Below are 21,802 nucleotides of genomic sequence, written 5' to 3'. Positions count from 1 at the left end.
GACAGTAGAGGTTGAGTACTTTATTATCTAAAGATGGTAAGTTAGAGTGTTGTGTTTGTTCATAGTTAAAGACAGTAGAGGTTGAGTACTTTATTATCTAAATATGGTAAGTTAGAGTGTTGTGTTTGTTCATAGTTAAAGACAGTAGAGGTTGAGTACTTTATTATCTAAAGATGGTAAGTTAGTGTTGTGTTTGTTCATAGTTAAAGACAGTAGAGGTTGAGTACTTTATTATCTAAAGATGGTAAGTTAGAGTGTTGTGTTTGTTCATAGTTAAAGACAGTAGAGGTTGAGTACTTTATTATCTAAAGTTGGTAAGTTAGAGTGTTGTGTTTGTTCATAGTTAAAGACAGTAGAGGTTGAGTACTTTATTAGCTAAAGATGTTAAGTTAGAGTGTTGTGTTCATTCATAGTTAGACATTAGAGGTTGAGTAAATATCTAAAGATAAGTTAGATGTCAATGTTTTGGTTTGATTGTTTGTACTAGTAACGTTAATGCTAGCAGAATAGACACAACGTGAGGTAATCACCATCCATTTTAAACCAGTTATTACCTAATGCTAACGTTAGCAGATAGACGCAAGACTGGTAACATTACAGCTTGGCGTTAGCCTAATGCTAACGTTAACGTTATCGTTAATGTTGTTATTGATTGATGAGTCAGCATTTAATACAGAGGTGCTGGCGGCATTTAATACAGAGGTGCTGTCGGCATTTAACACTTTGGTTGCCACTCACGAGTTTTCTCTGATTTATAATAGTCACGTTGAAAGCCACTCACGAGATTTCTCAGATTTTTTTTAATCTTTTTTTTTTAGCAATCTGAAATCATATTGCATCACGCGAGCCTACCCTAGCCTACCCAAGAGCCGCCGGCGACCAGATGTGGAAAAAAGCGCCCCCTATCATCTCTCAGATGACATCAGGGATTTTGGAATGGACTCAATGAAAATGGATGGGGAAAAAAATCCTGTACTCTACATTTTCCAGTCCACTGATGCAGCCGGGGTTACCAGAGTTCATTATGGATCCTCTGAGCGCCGCGGATCATGAGTTCTACTGTATACACGTTAGATCTATACACTTATCGATTTTTTCGAATGGTGATCAGGAATTGGAATATACCAGTTGGATACCATCTGATGTCAGGTAAGGAATCTATGTTATCAGTGTTAGGATAATCAGACTCGTTTTGATGAAGATATAAGCTGTTTTGTGAAATGTGCTCTATCGGTTTCACTGTAAAATCCATGAGGAAATGAAAACGGCTATTATAAGCCCGCGGCTCGAAGGGGACGTGCGTGTACGTATAATATTGATCATCTAGCTTTTATTTGAAAACGATTCATAAATAGGCAGACAAATATCAACGTTCTGGAATATTCCAGTAAAATACGATTATCACAGAATGGCCCAGAATGGGATGTTTTTTACCTCAAAACGGGTGCTTTTCAAAATGCTCTCAAACGGAAATGAAGTGATAAAAAACCAATCTGCCTCGACAGCACTGACTGGAAAATGATTCTTTGATAAGCGACGGGTTAGACACATAGCCATAATTTAAAACATAGATTAGGCGATATTAACGTTAACATTGAAGTGAATGGTGGCATTCGAGCACTAAGTCTGGCGCCACCTGGTGGCACTGAAAGTGTTAATACAGAGGTGCTTCACAGCGCTCACAGCGCGGCGTTTCCAATATTATAAATACGGAAACAGCTGTTCTGCGAGGAAGTCAGGAAGTCAGCGAAAGAGCTGTAGAGCGTCGCATAACGCGCGTCGATAAGGGGGACGCGTAATAGGGTAGGGTCACGTGGGGTCAGTGGCCAATCAGAGGAACCCGGAAACAGAATTCCGTTGCGGAAAAGATACACGCAGCCAGACCAACACATATAGGACACCTGTTACACTGACATGACAATAGTAACAGAACAGTCTCTCTCTCTCTCCCTCTCTCTCTCTCCGTTTCTCTCTCTCTCCCTCTCTCTCTCTCTCTCTCTCTCTCTCTCTCTCTCTCTCTCTCTCTCTCTCTCTCTCTCTCCACCCCTTTGAATATAGTCACATGCTTTGTGGGCGCTGGATATCAGATCTATGCCAACGTGATCAAGGAAGGCAGAAGGTTTGTATGTGTGTGTATGGCTTCAACAACAACACTGGTGACATGCTCCATGTCTCACTGCCTCTGTGTCTCACTGCCTCTCTCTGTGTCTCACTGCCTCTGTGTCTCACTGCCTCTCTCTGTGTCTCACTGCCTCTCTCTGTGTCTCACTGCCTCTCTCTGTGTCTCACTGCCTCTCTCTGTGTCTCACTGCCTCTCTCTGTGTCTCACTGCCTCTCTCTGTGTCTCACTGCCTCTCTGTCTCACTGCCTCTCTCTGTGTCTCACTGCCTCTCTCTATGTCTCACTGCCTCTGTGTCTCACTGCCTCTCTCTGTGTCTCACTGCCTCTCCCTGTGTCTCACTGCCTCTCTCTGTGTCTCACTGCCTCTATCTGTGTCTCACTGCCTCTCTGTCTCACTGCCTCTCTCTGTGTCTCACTGCCTCTCTCTATGTCTCACTGCCTCTGTGTCTCACTGCCTCTCTCTGTGTCTCACTGCCTCTCTCTGTGTCTCACTGCCTCTCTCTCTGTCTCACTGCCTCTCTCTGTGTCTCACTGCCTCTCTCTGTGTCTCACTGCCTCTCTCTGTGTCTCACTGCCTCTCTTTGTGTCCCACTGCCTCTCTCTCTGTCTCACTGCCTCTCTCTGTGTCTCACTGCCTCTCTCTCTGTCTCACTGCCTCTCTCTGTGTCTCACTGCCTCTCTCTGTGTCTCACTGCCTCTCTCTGTGTCTCACTGCCTCATGGGAAAGTGGGAGATGACCTGCCACTAGTGAATAATATACAAAGACATACTGTCTCAATATCCACAGATAAACATACTGTACATCAGATAGAATGCTCTATCCAGCATCTTAGAATGTGCCAAATACCGAGTCTCTTGCTACAGTATATGCAGACTATGCATGGCGACAGTGGCTCAGGAGGTAGAGCGTTGTCTGGTAATCGGAAGGTTTCCAGTTCGATTCCCGCTCCTCCCGGGCAGCGTGTCCTTGAGCAACACATTTAACCCCTAATTGCTCCCGATGAGCAGGTTGGCCTCCACCGTCAGTGTGAATGTGTGAGTGAAATGGTGAATGTCAGAAACAAAATTGTAAAGCGCTTAAAATCACTATATAAATGCACCATTTACCATTTACTATGCGTTGCACTGGGCCCCCTAAGCCACCAGGGGGCCCCCTGTGTCATTTAATATAAAAAAAAAAAGCTTTTTTTGGGGGGAGGGGGTTGTGGGCCCTCATGTGTTGATCTACACAGTATTTGTGTACCTGAGGAATTAATATATGTTGAGTATTTGTGTACGTAAGGAATTACCTGATATTTATATATGTTGTACCTGGGGAATTAACCTGAGATTTATATGCATACTGCACCTTATGTGTATACTGTATACTTACTTCATCAGAGCGTATATTTAGCATTTTTTGCATTTAGCATTTTTTGATTATATATATTAGATTAAATATTAGTTATTAGATTATATATACATTGTAACTATATTTATTGTAGGGTAAATATAACTGAGACGGCATACATACCCTCATCTTGCACCTTGACCTTTTTACACTGCCTACTTGCTCATATGCACATGTCCAGAGTTAATTATATTGTTATATTGTTTACACTGCCTATTTTTATTCTATATTTATTTTTACTTCTCCACTGTACTATAATTCTATGACCTGTATCATGTCTTCTACTACCTGTACCTCCCCTCCCCCCTCCCACATGCTGCTATGATGCCTGCATTTCCCCAAGGGGATCAATAAAGGAATATCTTATCGTATATGTTGAGGTGTTGAGTATGTGTATACAAGTTCAAGTTCAAGTTTCTTTATTAGTTGTCATACAGAAATACAGGATACTTTTGTATGAAATGCTTCTTTCTGTTTTGAAATGCTTGAAATGTAAGAGGAATTACCTGATATTTATATATGTTGAGGTGTTGAGTATGTGTGTACCTGAGGAATGACCTGATATTTATATATGTTGAGGTGTTGAGTATGTGTGTACCTGAGGAATTACCTGATATATAGATATGTTGCGGTGTTGAGTATGTCTGTACTTGAGGAATTACCTGATATATAGATATGTTGTGGTGTTGAGTATGTGTGTACCTGATGAATTACCTGATATATAGATATGTTGAGGTGTTGAGTATGTGTGTACCTGAGGAATTACCTGAGATTTCGGACCAGCCTCTGCTTTTGAGGTAGGTCCAGGAAATCTACGAGGAAGTCAATGCGCGCCTGGGTGTCCTTGCACGACAGACCGTGGATACGACCGAAGAAGGTCAAGGTGTCGCCGATGGTTAACTCGTTGTACAGGGCGAGGTCCTACAAACACAATGACAACAAGGCTTCAATAGACTGTGTTGCCATGTACACACACAGGCTGGTGAGAACTTCCATTCCAATATGAACACACTCAATAAAGATCATAACATCCTTATCGATTGTCTCTGCCAGGCAGTTGGTGTCAGTGGCACATCTCTATCTTGGTTCACCTCCTACCTCAATGATAGAAGCTTCTGTGTCAACATCGGCAATTGCTCCTCCCCCTCTGCCTCTCTCTCCTGCGGGGTCCCACAAGGCTCCATCCTTGGCCCTATTCTATTCTCTCTGTATATGCTGCCCCTTGGTTTAGTCTATTCAAAAACACAACATCGCTTTCAATTGTTATGCCGACGACACTCTCAGGTCTATTTCCCCATGAAACCCAATGACAAGTCCAGTCTTGACAGCCTCCGATCCTGTCTAGATGACATCAAATGCTGGATGGCACAAAATGTCCTACAACTCAACGATTCTAAATGCGAAATCCTCCTTTTCGGCCCCCCAAACCAAACCAGTGTTATTGCCAGCAGCCTGGGTAACCTGTCTGTCCTAGTTCAGCCCTTCGTAAAAAACCTGGGTGTGTTCTTCAACCCCAAATTTTACTTTAATAGACAGGTGAACTCTGTGGTGAAGGGGTGTTTTTTCCAGCTTCGGTCCATGTAGCTGCAAATTTTCTCCTTCCAATGTCCTGTTTTATTTTGCATGTTACCTCACAGGTACAGTAGGGTATGGGAGTGATCCTACGCAGTAGATAGACACAGCAACAAACACAGATGGATGTCCAGTCGTGATTCCAGGTTTAGGTAGAATATGAAAACTGCAACGCTTCCGTGCATTAGTTTGACTGACGTGTTCGGTATGACCCGTAATTCATTATAGTTAATTGTAAAATAGCAACAGTAGTGTAATTATAACGAGCTCACGATGGAATTCAAGTTCGCGTTTTTATTGATCACATAGGCAGGCTATACATGGCGTAGGCTACATGGCAGTGAGATTCATTGTTCTTGTATGCTCTCGTATTATTGTTATAGTATATGCTATTGTCAAGAAGGAAGTACATTCTTTTCAATCGTGGCTTTAATTCGTATAGCCGAGAAGCAGTCTCCTATCAGCTTCATTAATCCCGACCCATCTCAGCCACAGCATAACTGAGACCGGCTATGGAAACAAATCATAAATAGACTTCTGTAAATAAAATAGCCTATAACATTATAAAGGATAGGCTATAGCAGGGGTTCCCTTTTTTCCCCGAGCCCCACGATTCCTTGGAGACATATAGGAATATGATATAGGCTATACATGGGTCCATCAGCGAGGAGATTTAGCCATTTGAGAATAGGCTATTATGGCCAAACGAGGGCCTATAGTCTATAAAGATTATTAAATGTTTTCATAAGCGTAAAGATACAAGGACAACAGTTATATTAACGATCAAGTTAGTTTACTGTATGCAGGCTTCGCGGGGCTCCGTGTGACATGTCTGTGCCATGCTGCGTTATGCGCAAATTACTGTTGCATAATGTTGTAACGTTCGGGGTTCTGGTCTTAGGAACCCCACTGTCATTCTGGAGTTATTTCCCCTGGTGGTTGGTATCTGCACTCACTGTTGGTCATGCCCTATTCCTGATGTGTCACTTCTTGTTCTGTCACCACTGGTTGCTGTCACTGTGCTGTCATTTACCTGTCACTAATTGATGCATTGGAATGTTTGGGGTTTGACTATATATTCATTGTTGTTTCTCTCTGCCCCTGTCGAGGCTTCAGACCGTGTATCGTGTGGAAGGAGCTGGAGATAATGCTGACCTTCTCGCTCTTGATTATTCTCATGTATCTACCTTGCTCTCAAGTTGACGCCCGGCGTCTTTCCCCGGATTCTCTGTGCTCTGTGTTCTTACATTAAAAGGCACCACTAAGAAAGAGCAATCATTCTCCGACTCGTATTATTTCCTCCTCTACTGGACTCACAATTGCTTACTGTACCTGCACCGCAACCGTAACAAATGTAGGCTATGTATATATAATTTATATAGGCTATACCTAATACCGACATTAAAATAGATTGTATGCCTCTACAAATCATATTAAACCATGCAGGTAGAAAATTTACGGAAAATCCGTCGTGATTTGGAATCAAATTGATGGAGAACTTTAATCCCTGGGTATTAATCGAACGAAATGAAAAAAGGCAGTCATATTCCAGCATGGTTATTAATGACACCAATGGCAAACAGTGGTTAACGGTCTTTATTAGTGTTTGCGCTGCCCAGGCAGCAATGGTCTTTAAGAAGTTAATAGATATCATATCCGACATCACCATGTACACGTCTGTCAGCCTGTCGCGTATTTCTCCCATAACATGCGTTTGCTCGGCTTAGTCCACTTTTCCACATTTCATGGGGGTGTTTCATTACCGTATATGGTTAATTACGGGCGGTTCTATATGCAAATACTTAAAATTGTGCACGAGTGCGGAGCGTAGAACAAATGGTATTTATCAACACGGAGTGTGCGTAGGACCTGTGTATGCACGTTTGATAAATCCCGGTTTTTCTGTGCGTACACACATTCTAAATTCTAACGGAAATAGAACACTTTCTACGCATTGTTGATAAATGAGGGCCCAGGTGGCAATAATGGCTGTGTTTTCAACAAAAGAAGATGGTTTGGGGTCAGCGCTTCCAGGTCCAATGGGTCATCAGAAGACTTGGTAATGGGTCGATCATTTAAAATTGCTTCTACTTCACACATTAAAGTTTGCAATCCTTCATCATTAAGCACTTGAAGAATGAAGAATGATGAAGAACAGAACGTAGTACACTTTGTACCATGCGGATAAGTCGCTCCCAAACACCACCGTGATGGGATCCTGCTGGGGGGGTTAAAGCTCTACTTTATCTTATTCACTTTAGCTATTCAGTGCTTCCCTCAATTCTCTTTCCGCTCCTATAAAGTTTGTGCCATTGTCTGATCTTAAAGACAACACTTGACCTCGTCGACAGATGAATCTTTGTAATGCATGGATACAGCAGTCTGTATCAAGTGTATGTGCAATTTCAAGATGTACTGCTCTGCTTGCCATGCAGGTGAAGATTACACCATACCTTTTAACAAGACTTCGTCCTCTCTTGATCTCTATCTGTAAATGGAGGCTTGTCTGGTTGAATCCTCCAGATCCATTGAATAAATTTTTTGCTCTCCTACTCTACCCCGCTGTCGTTTGCACACAATACAGTCAGTTATGATTCTTCTTGCAGCGGAGTTAGCTTTGATGATCCAATATCTTTTGCGGAGACAAGACAGCATATAATTTCTTCCTCCATGTCCGAGTTGTTTATGGATATGTCGTAACAATAGTGTGGATATGTGAAGGTCCTTCGAGAGAATAATTGGATGTTTGGTCTCTTCAGGCATCGCAAGCCTATTCAGGCGACCTCCTACTCTCAGAAGTCCATCATCCAGCACTGGATCCAATTTGTACAAATGACTGCTTCTTTTGAAAATTTTACCAGCTTGTAGAACAGATATTTATTCTTGGAATCTTTGTTTTTAACTGAATGAGATGACTGCACCTTCTGCTTGGATAAGATCTTCGGAAGATAAGCACTGTCCACAAAGTGTCGCTTGAAAGACTTGCATCTCCTCTTCAACCTTTTCCTTTAATTTGACAGGATCATTTTCAACACTACTCACGGCAGTTTAAATCTCCTTTCTCCTAGTCAGTTGCAGGAGTGTGGTCTTCACTTTAAGAAGCCAAGCTACAGCAGTCTTCAGCTTCATCCATGATGAGAAGTAGTGGATTAGATAATTGGTTGGGTTCAATTGACTTTTGACAATGACATTTACTGTGATGTCAGGTTTGATTTCTGGATCATTAGCAGAGATTGTAGATTCAAAGTGCAAGTTTGGCCATTCATCATTTGATCTACAGAGAAAATCTGGTCCTCTGATCCATCTTTTGCAGCTTAATGGTGATCAATGCCTCAGCCCCCCCCCCCCCTCCGCCCCCAAGTGACACTGGCACAAGTCTTTACTGGAACTCTGCACTTTAAATTATTAATCCTCCACTGCACAGTTTTTTGTCCTGTGTCTGTGTTGGTGTTGTTGTTACTGTGAAAAAGGAAATGAAAAATGCATACACTGTAATGCTGCAACAATTACCAATGTGTTTTTACACAAATGGCTTAATAAAGGAATCTGAATCTGAATCAGATGTGCCCGGGGTGGCACCATTTGGAATTAACAAAGACAACAAGCCCTCCGCCTCTCCTCTTACCGCTTTGTTTACCCCTGTCGGCGCGCACCGCCGTGAAGCCCTCTTGTTCAATGATACGGTCCGGGATGTTATCATTCAGCCAGGATTCTGTGAAGCACAGTAGGCTCGCCTCCCTGTACTCCCGTTGGTTGTTCATCAGGGCTGAGAGCTCATCCGTCTTGTTGGCCAGCGATCGCACGTTCCCCATAATGACAGAGGGCAGGTAAGGCTTAAATCTCCTGTTTTCCTTTCTTTTGTCCCTCACGATCGTGCCAGCTTGTTTCCCCCGTCTGCATATCCGTATGTCGCCTGGTAGATTCCTCGGTGGCGCTGCAACTCTGTCTCGAAAGCAGAGGAGAGCCTCCCGCGGGTAAACCAGCCCGCCGGTGTTGTTGTTGTCCATTGTTCGGCTGCGCTCAACCTAACTTGCCTAACTCAGCTAACTTCACAGAACTTGTTAACAATTTGCATTAACTTGGTGTAAAGCAACGCACAGTCACTTAGACACCTATTAATACAACTAGAATCACAAAAAGAAATAAGTAAAAAGTAGTAAAAAGGGATAAGAAGTAGAGGGGGGTGGGAGCTGCTATGAAAGGCTGCCACTCACCTCGGCACCTACTACTTTGAGACAGCTCCGCCATTTTTAAACGGATTTCAACACGGATGGTTGCTAAATGTTCACAGAAGGGAGACAAACTAACTGCGCTCCAAACTATGCCAATAACGTTCAGTTTTGTGGTATATAATCCCGAGAAACAAGAGAAATAAAAAATAATAATCAGGAAGTAATTCGCGTCCAGAAAGCTGGAGAACCATAGGAGATGTAGTTTTTCGAAATTTCAACGCTCATTGAAAGCCCTGTCTTTCCTTCATCATAATGACTACAGCAAAATGGCCACTTGGATATATTTCCGGTCGAAATTCGCCATCTATTGAATACAATTCCTAAACTCATATTTTCATTAATAACACTTTAACCTATTGGTAAACAAACGTATTGCAGAAAAGATACACTATGACTGCTGTTGTGACATGGTTAGGATGTTTACTGTTGGATACACAAAAAAACGAACATTATGTCATACAGTCTAGACCAGACCTGGGCATTGTACGGCCCGCGGGCCGGATACGGCCCGCGGGATGATTCTGACCGGCCCGCGAAAGATTACATAATAATAATATTTTTTTTTTTTTTTTTTTTTTTAACTTTTTTATTTTCATGTCAACGTTCACACGCACAATATACGCTTAGGAGACATGCTCAGAAGATGTTGGTTCTCTTTGGATCCACCTACATATGTGAACAGACATTCTCAGTCATGACGTTTACCAAGTCCAGGTACAGATCCTCTCTCACTGATGAACATCTGTCAGCTGTGCTTCGCATCTCCACCTCAGACATGCAACCTGACTTTGATGGACTTGTTAAAGCTCAACAGAGACTGGATTTCTCACACTGAATGAAAAAAAAAGAACTGAAGAACACTAAAATGTGGAAATATAACAAGTGAAATGGGACACTTGATATTTCTTTTTCTTTTTTTTGCACAGTTCTGAAAACATTAAATGTTTAATATAGGCATGTAAAGTAAAAAAGGCTACAAAACTGGGACACTTTTCTTTACACAGTTCAGTGACATGTCTTGTTTATTTTTGCTATAAGATGATGTGATGTCTTTAGAAAGCTAAGAAAATCCTTGTTTCAATAGTATATGAAACTCAAAATGCCCTTTGTTATTAATGTTTCACATTTTGTTTATCATTTTGGAAATAAATTCTATTTGAATAAATGATATTTTTGAAAGCTAACCTCACCTTTTAATTGCCAAATAATAACATACACTCTTACCAGGGGTCAAAACAATGCCATTTACTGCTTTTTATATAGAAATAAAATGTATATTATGCATAATTGAGTTTGGAATTTTGGCCCGGCCCCCCAACATATTTTCAATTGCTCATTCGGCCCCCCGGGAAAAATAATTGCCCACCCCTGGTCTAGACAGATTGATTTATGACTTGATGTCATTTTGGGACCGGTACCGGACCCGTCGGGCTCAAGAGGTTAAGCTTGACGGGCCCGGTACAGGGCCGAGATTCATATCATGCCATACATCGATTAATACAGAACATATTAATTAATGTTGCATTTCCTTTTCAAATGTAGCCTAACCCGTCAAAACAGCAGTCAATGTGTATATTTTCAGCACTATGTTTCTTTACCAATGATATTAAGTGTTATTAGTGAAATATGAGTTTATAGAAATCTCAGCGCTGTATCTACAAAAAAACCTGTAAATCATCTGCCCTTTATTAATTTCATTCGATTTTTTTTACACTTTATGTCAAGAAGGTGTTGAATGAGCTCACTGGCAATTTTTCACATCTGGTCAATGTTAGCATAGTATTATGCTAAGGTTCCGTTTTAGGACCAAAACTTTTAAATTTGTACATCAATGACATTTGTGACGTGTCAAAAATATTACAATTAGTTTTTATTCACAGATGACAAAAATGTTCACTGTTCTGGATACAATTTAAACGAATTAGCTGAAAGTATTGAACATGAAATGACAAAACTAAAAAAATAGTTTCATGTAAACAAGTTATCGTTAAATCTGAAAAAAACGAAGTTTATGATTTTCGGTAATCGACAAATGGACGACAAGGTGGTAGTATCAATAGATGGCGTGGCTATTGAAAGAGTGTCAGAGTTTAGATTTTTGGGTGTAATAATGGATGACAAACTAACATGGAAATCCCACATAGCACACGTTAAAAAAAAGATGTCTACGAGTATTTTAGTTTTAAATAAAGTGAGACATGTGTTAAAATATGATCCAATGCGAATACTATATTGCTCACTTATCTCACCATACCTTAGTTATTGTGCTGAAGTATGGGGAAATACATATATGACTACCATAAAATCATTATACACATTACAGAAGAGAGCGGTACGTATCATGCATAATGTCAAGTATAGAGAACACACACAGTCTATTTATCAGATCGAGGGTATTGAACCTTGAAGAGATAGTGAAACTACAGGCGTTATTATTTATGTTTAGGGCAAAAAGAAATTCGCTGCCAGTTAATTTACAAAAGAAGTTTGTATGTAGTTCAGAAAGTGGGGATAGCAGGAGGAAATTTGATTTAAAAAAAAATTTGCACAGACCACTCAGAAGCAGACGTGTCCTTCAGTGATAGGAATACAAATGTGTAATTCTCTCCACAATGACCTAAAGGGATGTAAAAATATTTATCAATTAAAAAAATGTTATAAGATGAAAATAATTAGACAATATGAAGACTACGAAAAGGATTAGACTCTGGAGTTATCTTTTGCTTATTTTTTGCTTTTCTACATGTTTGATTGTTCATTTGTTGCTCGTTTTTGTTCTAGTTGTTTTGTTTTGAATTTGTTTAAATTTGCACTTTAGTGCAAGTAATGGTTGTATGCGTCGACCATCAAATTTACTTTATTTAATTGGATAGGGGGCAGGTATTAATAAGAATTTATTCTTCTTCCTGCTCCTTTTCGCTTATGGGTGTATTTGATTATAATAACTAAATGAATTATAGGAATTTGTAATGTACTGTAATACACTACCATCTGCGAAACAAAATAAAATGAAATTAAATGAAATGAAATTATTCACCGTCAGAGATGAAAAGAAAAAAATTAAAAAAGCGAAAATGTATATTCTCTTTTGATTCATTACAATTTACTCAAGCCTAGTAAGAGACACAATATAGATAGATGTCCCTAGATACCAAGAACATGCAAATGGCCTTTTTAGAAGTGGAGCAATCTTCCATTTACTTAGGTATGTATTTTTTGGGGAAAATATGGCTAGGGCTCTTAACAAGCGGGCAGAAAAGTGGCAATCTTTTTACTTGAACTTGAGGACTGCATACTTTTTTTGCAAACCAAAACAACATACTTTATACTTATAGCACATGCATGAGCCTGGTCTCTTTTGAAAGATGACATTCTGAAGTTTCTGATTCCAGAAAATAATTTCACTTTTAGTGCTAAAGTAATAGAGTTACATAGGTCTGAACTTGAGTTGTAAAAAGAACTCAAGTTTTTCTGTAGTAATAATTAGTAGTCCAGAGGTAGTATTTCCCCAGAAGGTGGTATGGCTTACAAATCCAGACGGAGCCATAGCCTGAAGCCTTATGTAGTACATATCCAAATTTCATAAAGATCCATTCAGGGGCGCGGCTGGGTGGCGCAGCGGACAAGGTGCTCGTCACCAACGCAAGAGACACTGTTGCTTCCGGCTTGGCCGGCCGTCATACTGGCTCGATTGGCAGAGTCAGTGGTAGGGAAGCCGGTGGGTGGGTCTGGGTCGTTGTGGACAGCGACTCCTACAGTTCGGTTGGGGCGCCTGCACAGCGAGGGAAGAACCTAAGAGAGGTAGTGTGACCTTCCACACGTTACACTCTCTCAGTGAGAGTCCGCGCTGCCAGGTGAAAAGAAGTGGCTGGGTACACATGTGTCGGAGGAAGCATGTGATAGTCTCCACCCTCCCAGACCGACGGTAGGGGGTAGAGTGCGCAACGACCAGGAAGGGGATTGGGAATTGGCATAACGACTAACATTGGGAGGGGAGAAAAACAGAAAAAGAGGGGAAAAGATTATAAAAAAAATATCCATTCAGAAATGAGTGATTAGGAGTGATTTTGGTAAACTGTGTACAAAGAAAAACTCAGTTTTCTCATAGTCTTTAATTCATTCGGCTGTTTTGCTCTTCCTGTTTCCGTGTTTCTTCGTGTTTTTAGTTTTTTTTATTTAGATCCCCATGTGGGGTATCAAGCCACACTCATTGGTTACAATGATCCACAATAATTTTCGAGATCGGATCTAGATTGACGGAACTACTGCAGCCTGAGTCGGGAGTGGTATTTTGCGCAATACCGTGTACTTTGCACAAGCCTCAAATACCGGCATGTAACTCGAGAACCGCTGAACGGATTTTGTCGGATTTTGACACTATCGACAGGCAACAAATAAGCCTTCAATTCGATATATATATTGTATTACAAAATATGCACACCCGAGCCACTAGGGGTCGCCAAAGTGCCGGTTGCAAAAAATCCGAAAAACGTCCCATATGAGGGACGTTGCAGCTTAAGAGGATAACTTATTAAATTAAATTAAGGGGTTAAGTGTGCCAGTGAGCCATGCTAGTGAACCAGCATGCACAATACGGGCCATAGTGCTGGCACACCTAAATACATACCTGTGGCATGTATCCCACCATCCTCCCTGGGACCTCGTGACCAGGAAACGCGGGGGGCTTCCCCAACACAGTGATGTGACCATGTGAGATCTTCAGAGTTCCCACGATGCACTTCAGTAGTGTGGTCTTTCCACACCCACTTGGGCCTAAAAGACCATAGCTGTAGAAAGAGAGTTTAAAAAACAAAACAAGTCAAGAGTTATTCTGAGTTGAAGTCCTCTATCCCAGGGGTTCCCAAACTTTTCAGGCCGGGGCCCAGAAAATAAGGCGTCAGAGAGCCGCGGCCCAATGCACATCGTCAGGCTTTTTTTTTCTTTTTCTGCCAGGTGACTATTAAGTTAGTTCAAGTTAGTTATTCATTTATATGTGCTATTTATGAGAGGGCTAACTTGTTACAAAATAATAATGATAATAATAATAGCCTCATTAAAATACTATTGTTGCTTCGGTTGTTTTCAGCGTTTTATGTGCATAATCTGTTATTTAGTTTGAAATGTTCGTTGAAATAAGTAGATTTTTCGTTTTTGTTTATTTATTAAGTTAATATAAAACCATATAGTCACATTTTAGAATACAATAGAATAGAATTTTAGAATACAACTAGAAACACTGTCCTGGCCTGCTTCTAAGTTCAGTGGCCTGACAAAAAAAAAAATATATATATTTTTTTTTATTTTTTTTTAAATCATCTCGCGGCCCTCCCGTGGCTGCTCGCGGCCCACCTTTGGGTCGCGACCCCGACTTTGGGAACCACTGCTCTATCCAGTCCTTACTGCAAAGAAATTGGCTTCTTTGCAGATTATAAATTCATGGTGTTATAATCCTGTGTGGAATTTGCATGTTCGATAATGCTGTCACGTCCCTGACGAAAATGGACCGGGGCACATGGATTTGTCCCCGGGTGCGGCCCCACGCTGCAGCCCATGTCTGCTCCCGGCTGCCCTTGGGGGTAACCTCGTTCCCAGTTTTATCTCCTCCATGAGATAAAGACTGGTAAAGCACTACGGCCGAAAGTGTGTATGGGGTAGAATGTACTTCCCCTGGAAGCTGCCCCCGAACGGACCAATCATGACACAGTGTTCATGAAAATGCATTCCCCCCAGAAACAACCTCGTTATCGCCGCCTCGAACAGCCTCACGATACATGTACAAAAGGCTGTGAGATTTAGGAGACTGTCCCTTTAGACACACTCGTTGAAAGTGAACGTTAATTAACTTGAATAATTATTTCATTTTCATTTATTAATCCTGTAAGATTCAGATTAGAAGTCAATGTTATAAAAGTAAGTGCCCGCAGTTCATCGTTTATCGTTAAGAGGTTAACGTGATATTTCATGATTGAGTTAACATATACCAACCGTCGTTATTTTCTTAATGCAACATCTATAATATAGTAAATATATCATTCATACAGAAAACATGCAACATCTATACAGTAATATAGTAAATGTATCATTCATACAGAAAACATGCAACATCTATTTCTTCAATGAGCCTCTTACGACCCCTGAGGGTAAGTGCTGTAACATAAATATTTGTTGACAGAAATGATGACCAGGTTTGTAAACAAAAATTATATTTATTAACATAAAGGAAGCACTAACTCAAGGGTGAGCAAAGGGCAAAACAACAAACCAACACCACTATCTGTAAAGGAAAATACATTAATTAACCTACAGTAAACCATTAAGCTAACAAAAAAGGGGAAAAACAATACTCAAATGAAACGGTGGCTCACCCCAGGACAGTGCATATCAATCAACAGTTATACATTTATAAATGAATACAAATTAAAAACTGTAAATATGCCAACATTAGCAAGGTTGCTAGTTTTCAGTTATAGTCCCTGAGCTAGATGTTTAACCAGAAAGAAACAGAAAAATAGAAGGACATTAAAGCGAATATAAAAACGATTTATACATAATCTATACTACATTCATTCACTAGGCATTCATGCATCTATAAAAAACATAGTGTATAGGGACAAATCAATGCCCCTACATGGACAAGCACATAGGCAGGCATACATATACATCAAAAAAGTCAACCAAACGAACAAGATTCTTGTACAGGATCTCCTCTCTGGTAAACAAGAATACCCTGAAGACTCTAGCAGGAGCACTCATTCAAGGGTACTACGACTATGCGTGCACCTCATGGTACCAAAGCACCTCAAACATGTCCACTAGTCTATTGCCTGAAATGTCTTTTGCTCCCTCTCCCTCAGAGCCATGAGAATGTCTTGACTGGATCTGACACCACCCTCTTTGATGCCAGCCTGATATTGGCCCAATCTGGAGACTGGACAATCTCTACACAGTTAGTCAGTCCCATGTGCTTGATGATGTCCTGTCTGGTCCTCTTTGATGCGGTAGCAGTGACCGCAAGTACTGGCACAGACTTTGGGAGGATTGAGCGGAGCTCCCCAACCAGTCCACACCACTTCCGGAATGGAGCTTCATGCTTTTCCCCCTCGCCCCTGTTAGAAAAGAGAAATATTAAGCCTTGTGCAAGGAATAATATAAATATTTGCCATTAAATAGCCTGTACAGACAGCTAGATATGACATTTGGACATGACATGTTTGTCCTCCATAGATACAGTAATCTAACTTGCATGCCTACAATGAAAATACAAGCTACTCAACATGGTCTCTCTTTTAGAAATAAAAGGATGCTGCTGAATCGAAAAAAGTCTCAAGGTGGTAAAAGTATAAAGCTGCATGCGTTTTAAACTTTTAAGCTAAACTTCAAGTTCAAGCCAGCCGACCATGGTGATAATAAACAACGAGATGGCGCCGCTACGTCCGGCTGACTGTCTGTGCGCTCCGTCGAGATTGTGCTTACTTTTGTTAATATTTATAGTTTTAAGAGTTTTGTCTGTACCAACAGTAGGTGCATTTAATGTGTATGACCGTCAGTCACTTATAGACATCGGATTACGGGAAACTTACCGACTAGATTACTCCCTGGATCAGCTTTCTGAACCGCAGCAATGGCCCGTGGAGATTCTGAGGACAATGGGACCAGATCCTGACCCCAGGAACAAAGGAATCATCAGGCGGAGAGGGAAGAGAGCTGGGATCCGTAATAGACTGAGAACCAGACGACACCGAACGCCACTACCCAGTATATTGCTAGCCAATGTACAATCAATTGACAATAAACTGGACGACATCCGAGCAAGGATTCAATTCCAGAGAGACGTTAGAGACTGCAATGTTCTCTGCTTCATTGAAACGTGGCTGTCGCCAGGAATCCCAGATCACGCCATCCAACCGGCCGATCACTTCTTCATCCACCGCAAGGATAGAACAGCAGAGTCCGGCAAACAGCGTGGAGGAGGTATCGCCTTCATGTTGAACAACAATTGGAGCGATCCAGCCAACGTGAAGGAATTATCGAACCACTGCTGCCCCAACCTGGAATATATAACCATCAAGTGTCGTCCTTTCTTCCTCCCGAGGGAGTTAACGGCGATCATCCTTGTCGGAGTGTATATTCCACCGCAAGCCAATAATAGTGTCGCGCTCTCCAGACTCCACGACGAGGTAAACAAACTCCAAGCAGCGAACGTTAACGCCGCCATTGTAGTAGTGGGTGATTTCAATAGCGCCAATCTGAGAAAGGTTTTGCCTGACTTCTATCAGCATGTGACTTGTAACACCAGAGGCGGTAACATTTTAGACCACTGTTACACGCAATTCAAGGGTGGCTACAAGGCTCATTCTGCTAGTGGCTTTGGTAAGTCTGATCACGCGGCCATCTTACTTTCACCAAAATATAAACAAAGAATCAAGAGCACTCCTGTAGTCTCGCGAGAGGTGCAGATATGGGATTTGACGTCAGAGGAGACGCTCCAAGCTGCGCTTGAGTGCACAGACTGGAGCATGTTCCGCGACACAGATAACATTAATGTCTACACGGAGACAGTGCTGGACTTTGTTCGTACTTTGGTGGAAGAAACAATCCCCACTACCACAATTAGAGTTTACCCAAATCAAAAACCCTGGGTAGACAAATCCGTCCGTGAAGCTCTGAAAGCGCGCACCAAAGCATACAACGACGGCCTGGTGGCAGGCAACATGAATGACCACAAGGTGGCGCGATACAACGTAAGGAGGACAGTGACAGAGGCAAAACGGCGCTACAAAATTGAACTCCAGTTTGACTCAGGCTGACTCCAGAGCTATGTGGCAGGGGCTCAAAACGATGACAGACTACAAAGGCACCTCCCTCAAATTGAACAGTGACATCTCCTTAGCAAATGACCTCAATACCTTCTATGCGAGGTTTGATGCTGGTAATAACAACACCAGCCCACAAGCCACGGCAATGGGGGGGGGGGGGGTCTGCTGCTGATGGAGACTCAGTGTTCAGGGTAACAGAGCATGAGGTGAGGCGGACCTTTAAAAAAGTGAATATCAGGAAGGCATCCCCGGCCGCGTCCTAAAAGTCTGTGCCGACCAACTGGCCCCGGTATTCACTGACATATTTAACCTGTCCTTAGAACAGGCTGTCATCCCCACCTGCCTGAAGAAGTTCACTATTATCACCCTCAACATAGGGGCCCCCCAGGGCTGTGTTCTGAGTCCCCTCCTCTACTCCCTGTACACACACGACTGTGTGGCTCAGCGGAGTAGCAACACAATCATCAAATTTGCTGACGACACAGTGGTGGTGGGCCTGATCTCTGCCAACGACGAGAGGGCCTACCTAGAAGAGGTCAAGGTCCTGGCGGGATGGTGCCAGGAAAACAGCCTCTCCCTGAACGTCAGCAAAACAAAGGAGATGATTGTGGACTTCAGGAGGTCGGGGGTCAAGGACTACAGCCCCCTCAGCATCGACGGGGCACCGGTTGAGAGAGTGAACAGCTTTAAGTACCTCGGAGCCTACATATCCGAGGACTTGACATGGACCACACACATTGACAGTGTTGTGAAGAAGGCACGACAACGCCTCTACTTCCTCAGGCGCCTAAGGAAGTTCCAAGTCAGTCAGAAGATCCTTAAGAACTTATACTCATGTACAATAGAGAGCATCCTGACTGGCAACATCACCTCCTGGTTTGGGAATAGCACTGCACAAGACCGAAGCAGACTACAAAGAGTGACACGTTCAGCCGAACGCACAATTGGAGGGGGGCTCCCCACCCTCCAGAACATTTACAACAAGCGGTGCAGGGGCAAGGCTAAGAGAATCATTAAAGACTCCAGCCACCCGAACAACTGCCTCTTTGAACTGCTGCGGTCAGGCAAGCGATACCGGAGTCTCAAGGCGAGCACAGAAAGACTCAGAAGAAGCTTCTATCCCCAGGCCATCAGGCTGCTCAACGAACAATGAACACTACACAACAACCATCAAACGCACATAGCACACACATCCACACGCACACACTCACTTTAAACAAACACACTGTAGCACCCACTCCCCACACTTTATAGCACACACTCACTTTAAACAAACACACTGTAGCACCCACTCCCCACACTTTATATTTATTGATGAAGGATTGCACTACAACTCGTACACCTTACTGTAAATTGTACCTAAATTGTACCTCATCCCATTTCTGCTTTGCACTATATAGTATTGTACATTAGTACACTGCATAGTATTGTATATTATATGGTAACTCAGTTACGTCTATTTTGCATCGAACATTGTACATATGTCTATACTGAACACTGTGACCTCATTTTCTACTTCTAATTTACATGCTATACTATGTTATTTGATACTATCTTGTCTAGCACAGTCTCTGGAGCGTAACAGTAAGAAGCATTTTGTATGAAAGTATTCTGTACTTCTGTATGACAACTATTAAAGAAACTTGAAACTTGAGAGGACAAATGCACAAAGAAAACACTTTGCGTCTTCCTCTGGAAAGCACTGGCCATTGATTGATTGATTGAAAATCTTATTAACAGATTGCAGAATGGGTACAATACAGTACAGCTCAATACACACAATTGTTAAGGGGTCCCCCATTTTCAATTCATCAATTCATCAATATATGACATACATGACATACAGGTAGACAGTACTGTTGCATCTAGACATTTATGACATACCAGATCTACAAATATACAGTACTGTTTATGTATACAAGGGAAGACTGTACTCGAAATGTGTTGTTTTCTTTGTGCATTAAGCCAGTCAATTTGCTCTTTGTATGGGATTATAACAGAGTATGTTACCCATTTGTCACGTACGTGGGTTGTTCATTATCATTATTGCCATATATTTTAACACCATGTAACATCAGGGTAATATATAATTTGTGTTGTCTGTTATGTGTAGTGTTGTGTCATCTCCTAATTTCTGTTTCTATTCACAGATGCCACTCATCTCCCCCTGATTGGATTGGTTGCATCTGATTGGTGCACCTTGGAGCAGGCAGTGGAGATGGGTGGTTAATAGAGTGGAGATGACACAACATCGCGCGCCTCACTCTGTCAGTTGACGCTGATAGAGTTTTGTGAGGTTGCCATTGATTGACCACTGTGTGTGGATTACCTTGTGCTTATGTTGGCCACTGTGTGTGGACTTACCAGTAGCCGTATATATATGTATTGTGTTGTGGGCCTTAGAGCCATTTGCCTTCCTGCTTGGAAGTGAGTATATATATATATATCTATTTGTGTTGCTCTGGTGCTAAGTAGAACACTGTATATTATATTATATCATATTGTATTATATATATATATAATTAGTATTCCCTTATACTGTAAATGCTCTATGGCTGGGTGGTTCCCAGTGTTTACATTATATTTTGCTTAGTGTTGTTTGGTGGTATTTAGATATTGCCTGTTTGTTCTCCCATTACCTTTTCCCCTTTGTGTTTGTGCTGTGGGTTTCAATCCCCACGATAATAAATATTATTTCCCTTTTGGGAACAGTGGGTTTAAATCCCCGCTATAATAAATATCATTTACTATTTGGAACAACGCCTTGTGTTATTTTCTTTACCTGCCTGGGACCGGTGCTTTAAAAGCACTACTGGACGGGCTGGTTTTCACATACAGCCCGTTCCAGCTTATTCTATATTGTCTTGTGACATTGCTATGTGACATGGGGGCTCATTTCCGGTCTTTCATGTCCTTGTGACATGGGGGGCTCAATGCCGGTCTGCTGTGTACGTTTGACATAGGGGCTGATGGTATCAGGTAAAGTGGCATTGTTGTTTATTAGTATTTATGTATCCATGCTGTGTTTTATATAATAATTAACCATTCGTGTATGCTCTTAACCAGATCTCTTTTTTCTACCACATAGGTAACTGGGGGGGTCACCTGCTTGGCTAGAGGGTGGGGGGCACGAGTCGTGATTCCGGTGGAGTGCGCAATGAAATCGGTAAGTGACTGAAGATATGTGTAGCCTTTCATCCAGGCAGTGGAGTAGTTTAGCTGGGATAGGCTAGAGCAGTGGTTCCCAACCTTTTTCCCCCCAGGGACCCCCAAACATCTCTGATGAAATTCGCGGACCCCCTCCTAATAAGATACCATAAAATACTTTTTTTTTTTTTCATTTTAATAACAAACTGCTTATACACAGGCATATGCATCACAATTAGACCCACTATGCTTCTTTGACTTGTGCCTTCAATCAACAAATCTCATCTTGCACCATATGCATTTCAAAATGTTTGGCCAATATTCAAATGCTGTATTCATCCTCTCAAATCAGGCCCTAATGGTGAACGGTTTGCATTTATGGAACAAATCAATGCAACAAATTAAACTAAATATGAGACAGGAAATTCCAATCAGTAGCAGAGAGAATCTGTCCTAGCTGGGTTTAATACCTTTTTTTTTGTCATTTTAATAACAAACTGCTTATACACAGGCATATGCATCAC

The 21,802-nt window shown here is 41.7% G+C and overlaps 1 protein-coding gene across 1 annotated transcript in view; it reads right to left on the bottom strand.

Annotated features, from left to right (window-relative positions):
- abch1 (ATP-binding cassette, sub-family H, member 1) overlaps positions 1-15,012 on the bottom strand; it is a gene marked incomplete at both ends in the record, with an annotated part of 152,615 nt that extends 137,603 nt beyond the window's left edge. Inside the window, 3 exons of the mRNA XM_084321942.1 lie at positions 4,278-4,432; positions 13,943-14,102; positions 14,978-15,012. Of these exons, the coding sequence (XP_084178068.1) occupies positions 4,278-4,432; positions 13,943-14,102; positions 14,978-15,012 (350 nt within the window). The remainder of the gene's footprint in view (positions 1-4,277; positions 4,433-13,942; positions 14,103-14,977) is intronic.
- Positions 15,013-21,802: the final 6,790 nt, after the last annotated feature.

The sequence above is a fragment of the Notolepis coatsorum genome (assembly GCF_963971535.1).
Source record: "Notolepis coatsorum genome assembly, chromosome: 9".
Lineage (NCBI taxonomy): Eukaryota > Metazoa > Chordata > Actinopteri > Aulopiformes > Paralepididae > Notolepis > Notolepis coatsorum.
This window is presented reverse-complemented; position numbering and strand designations above follow the sequence as displayed.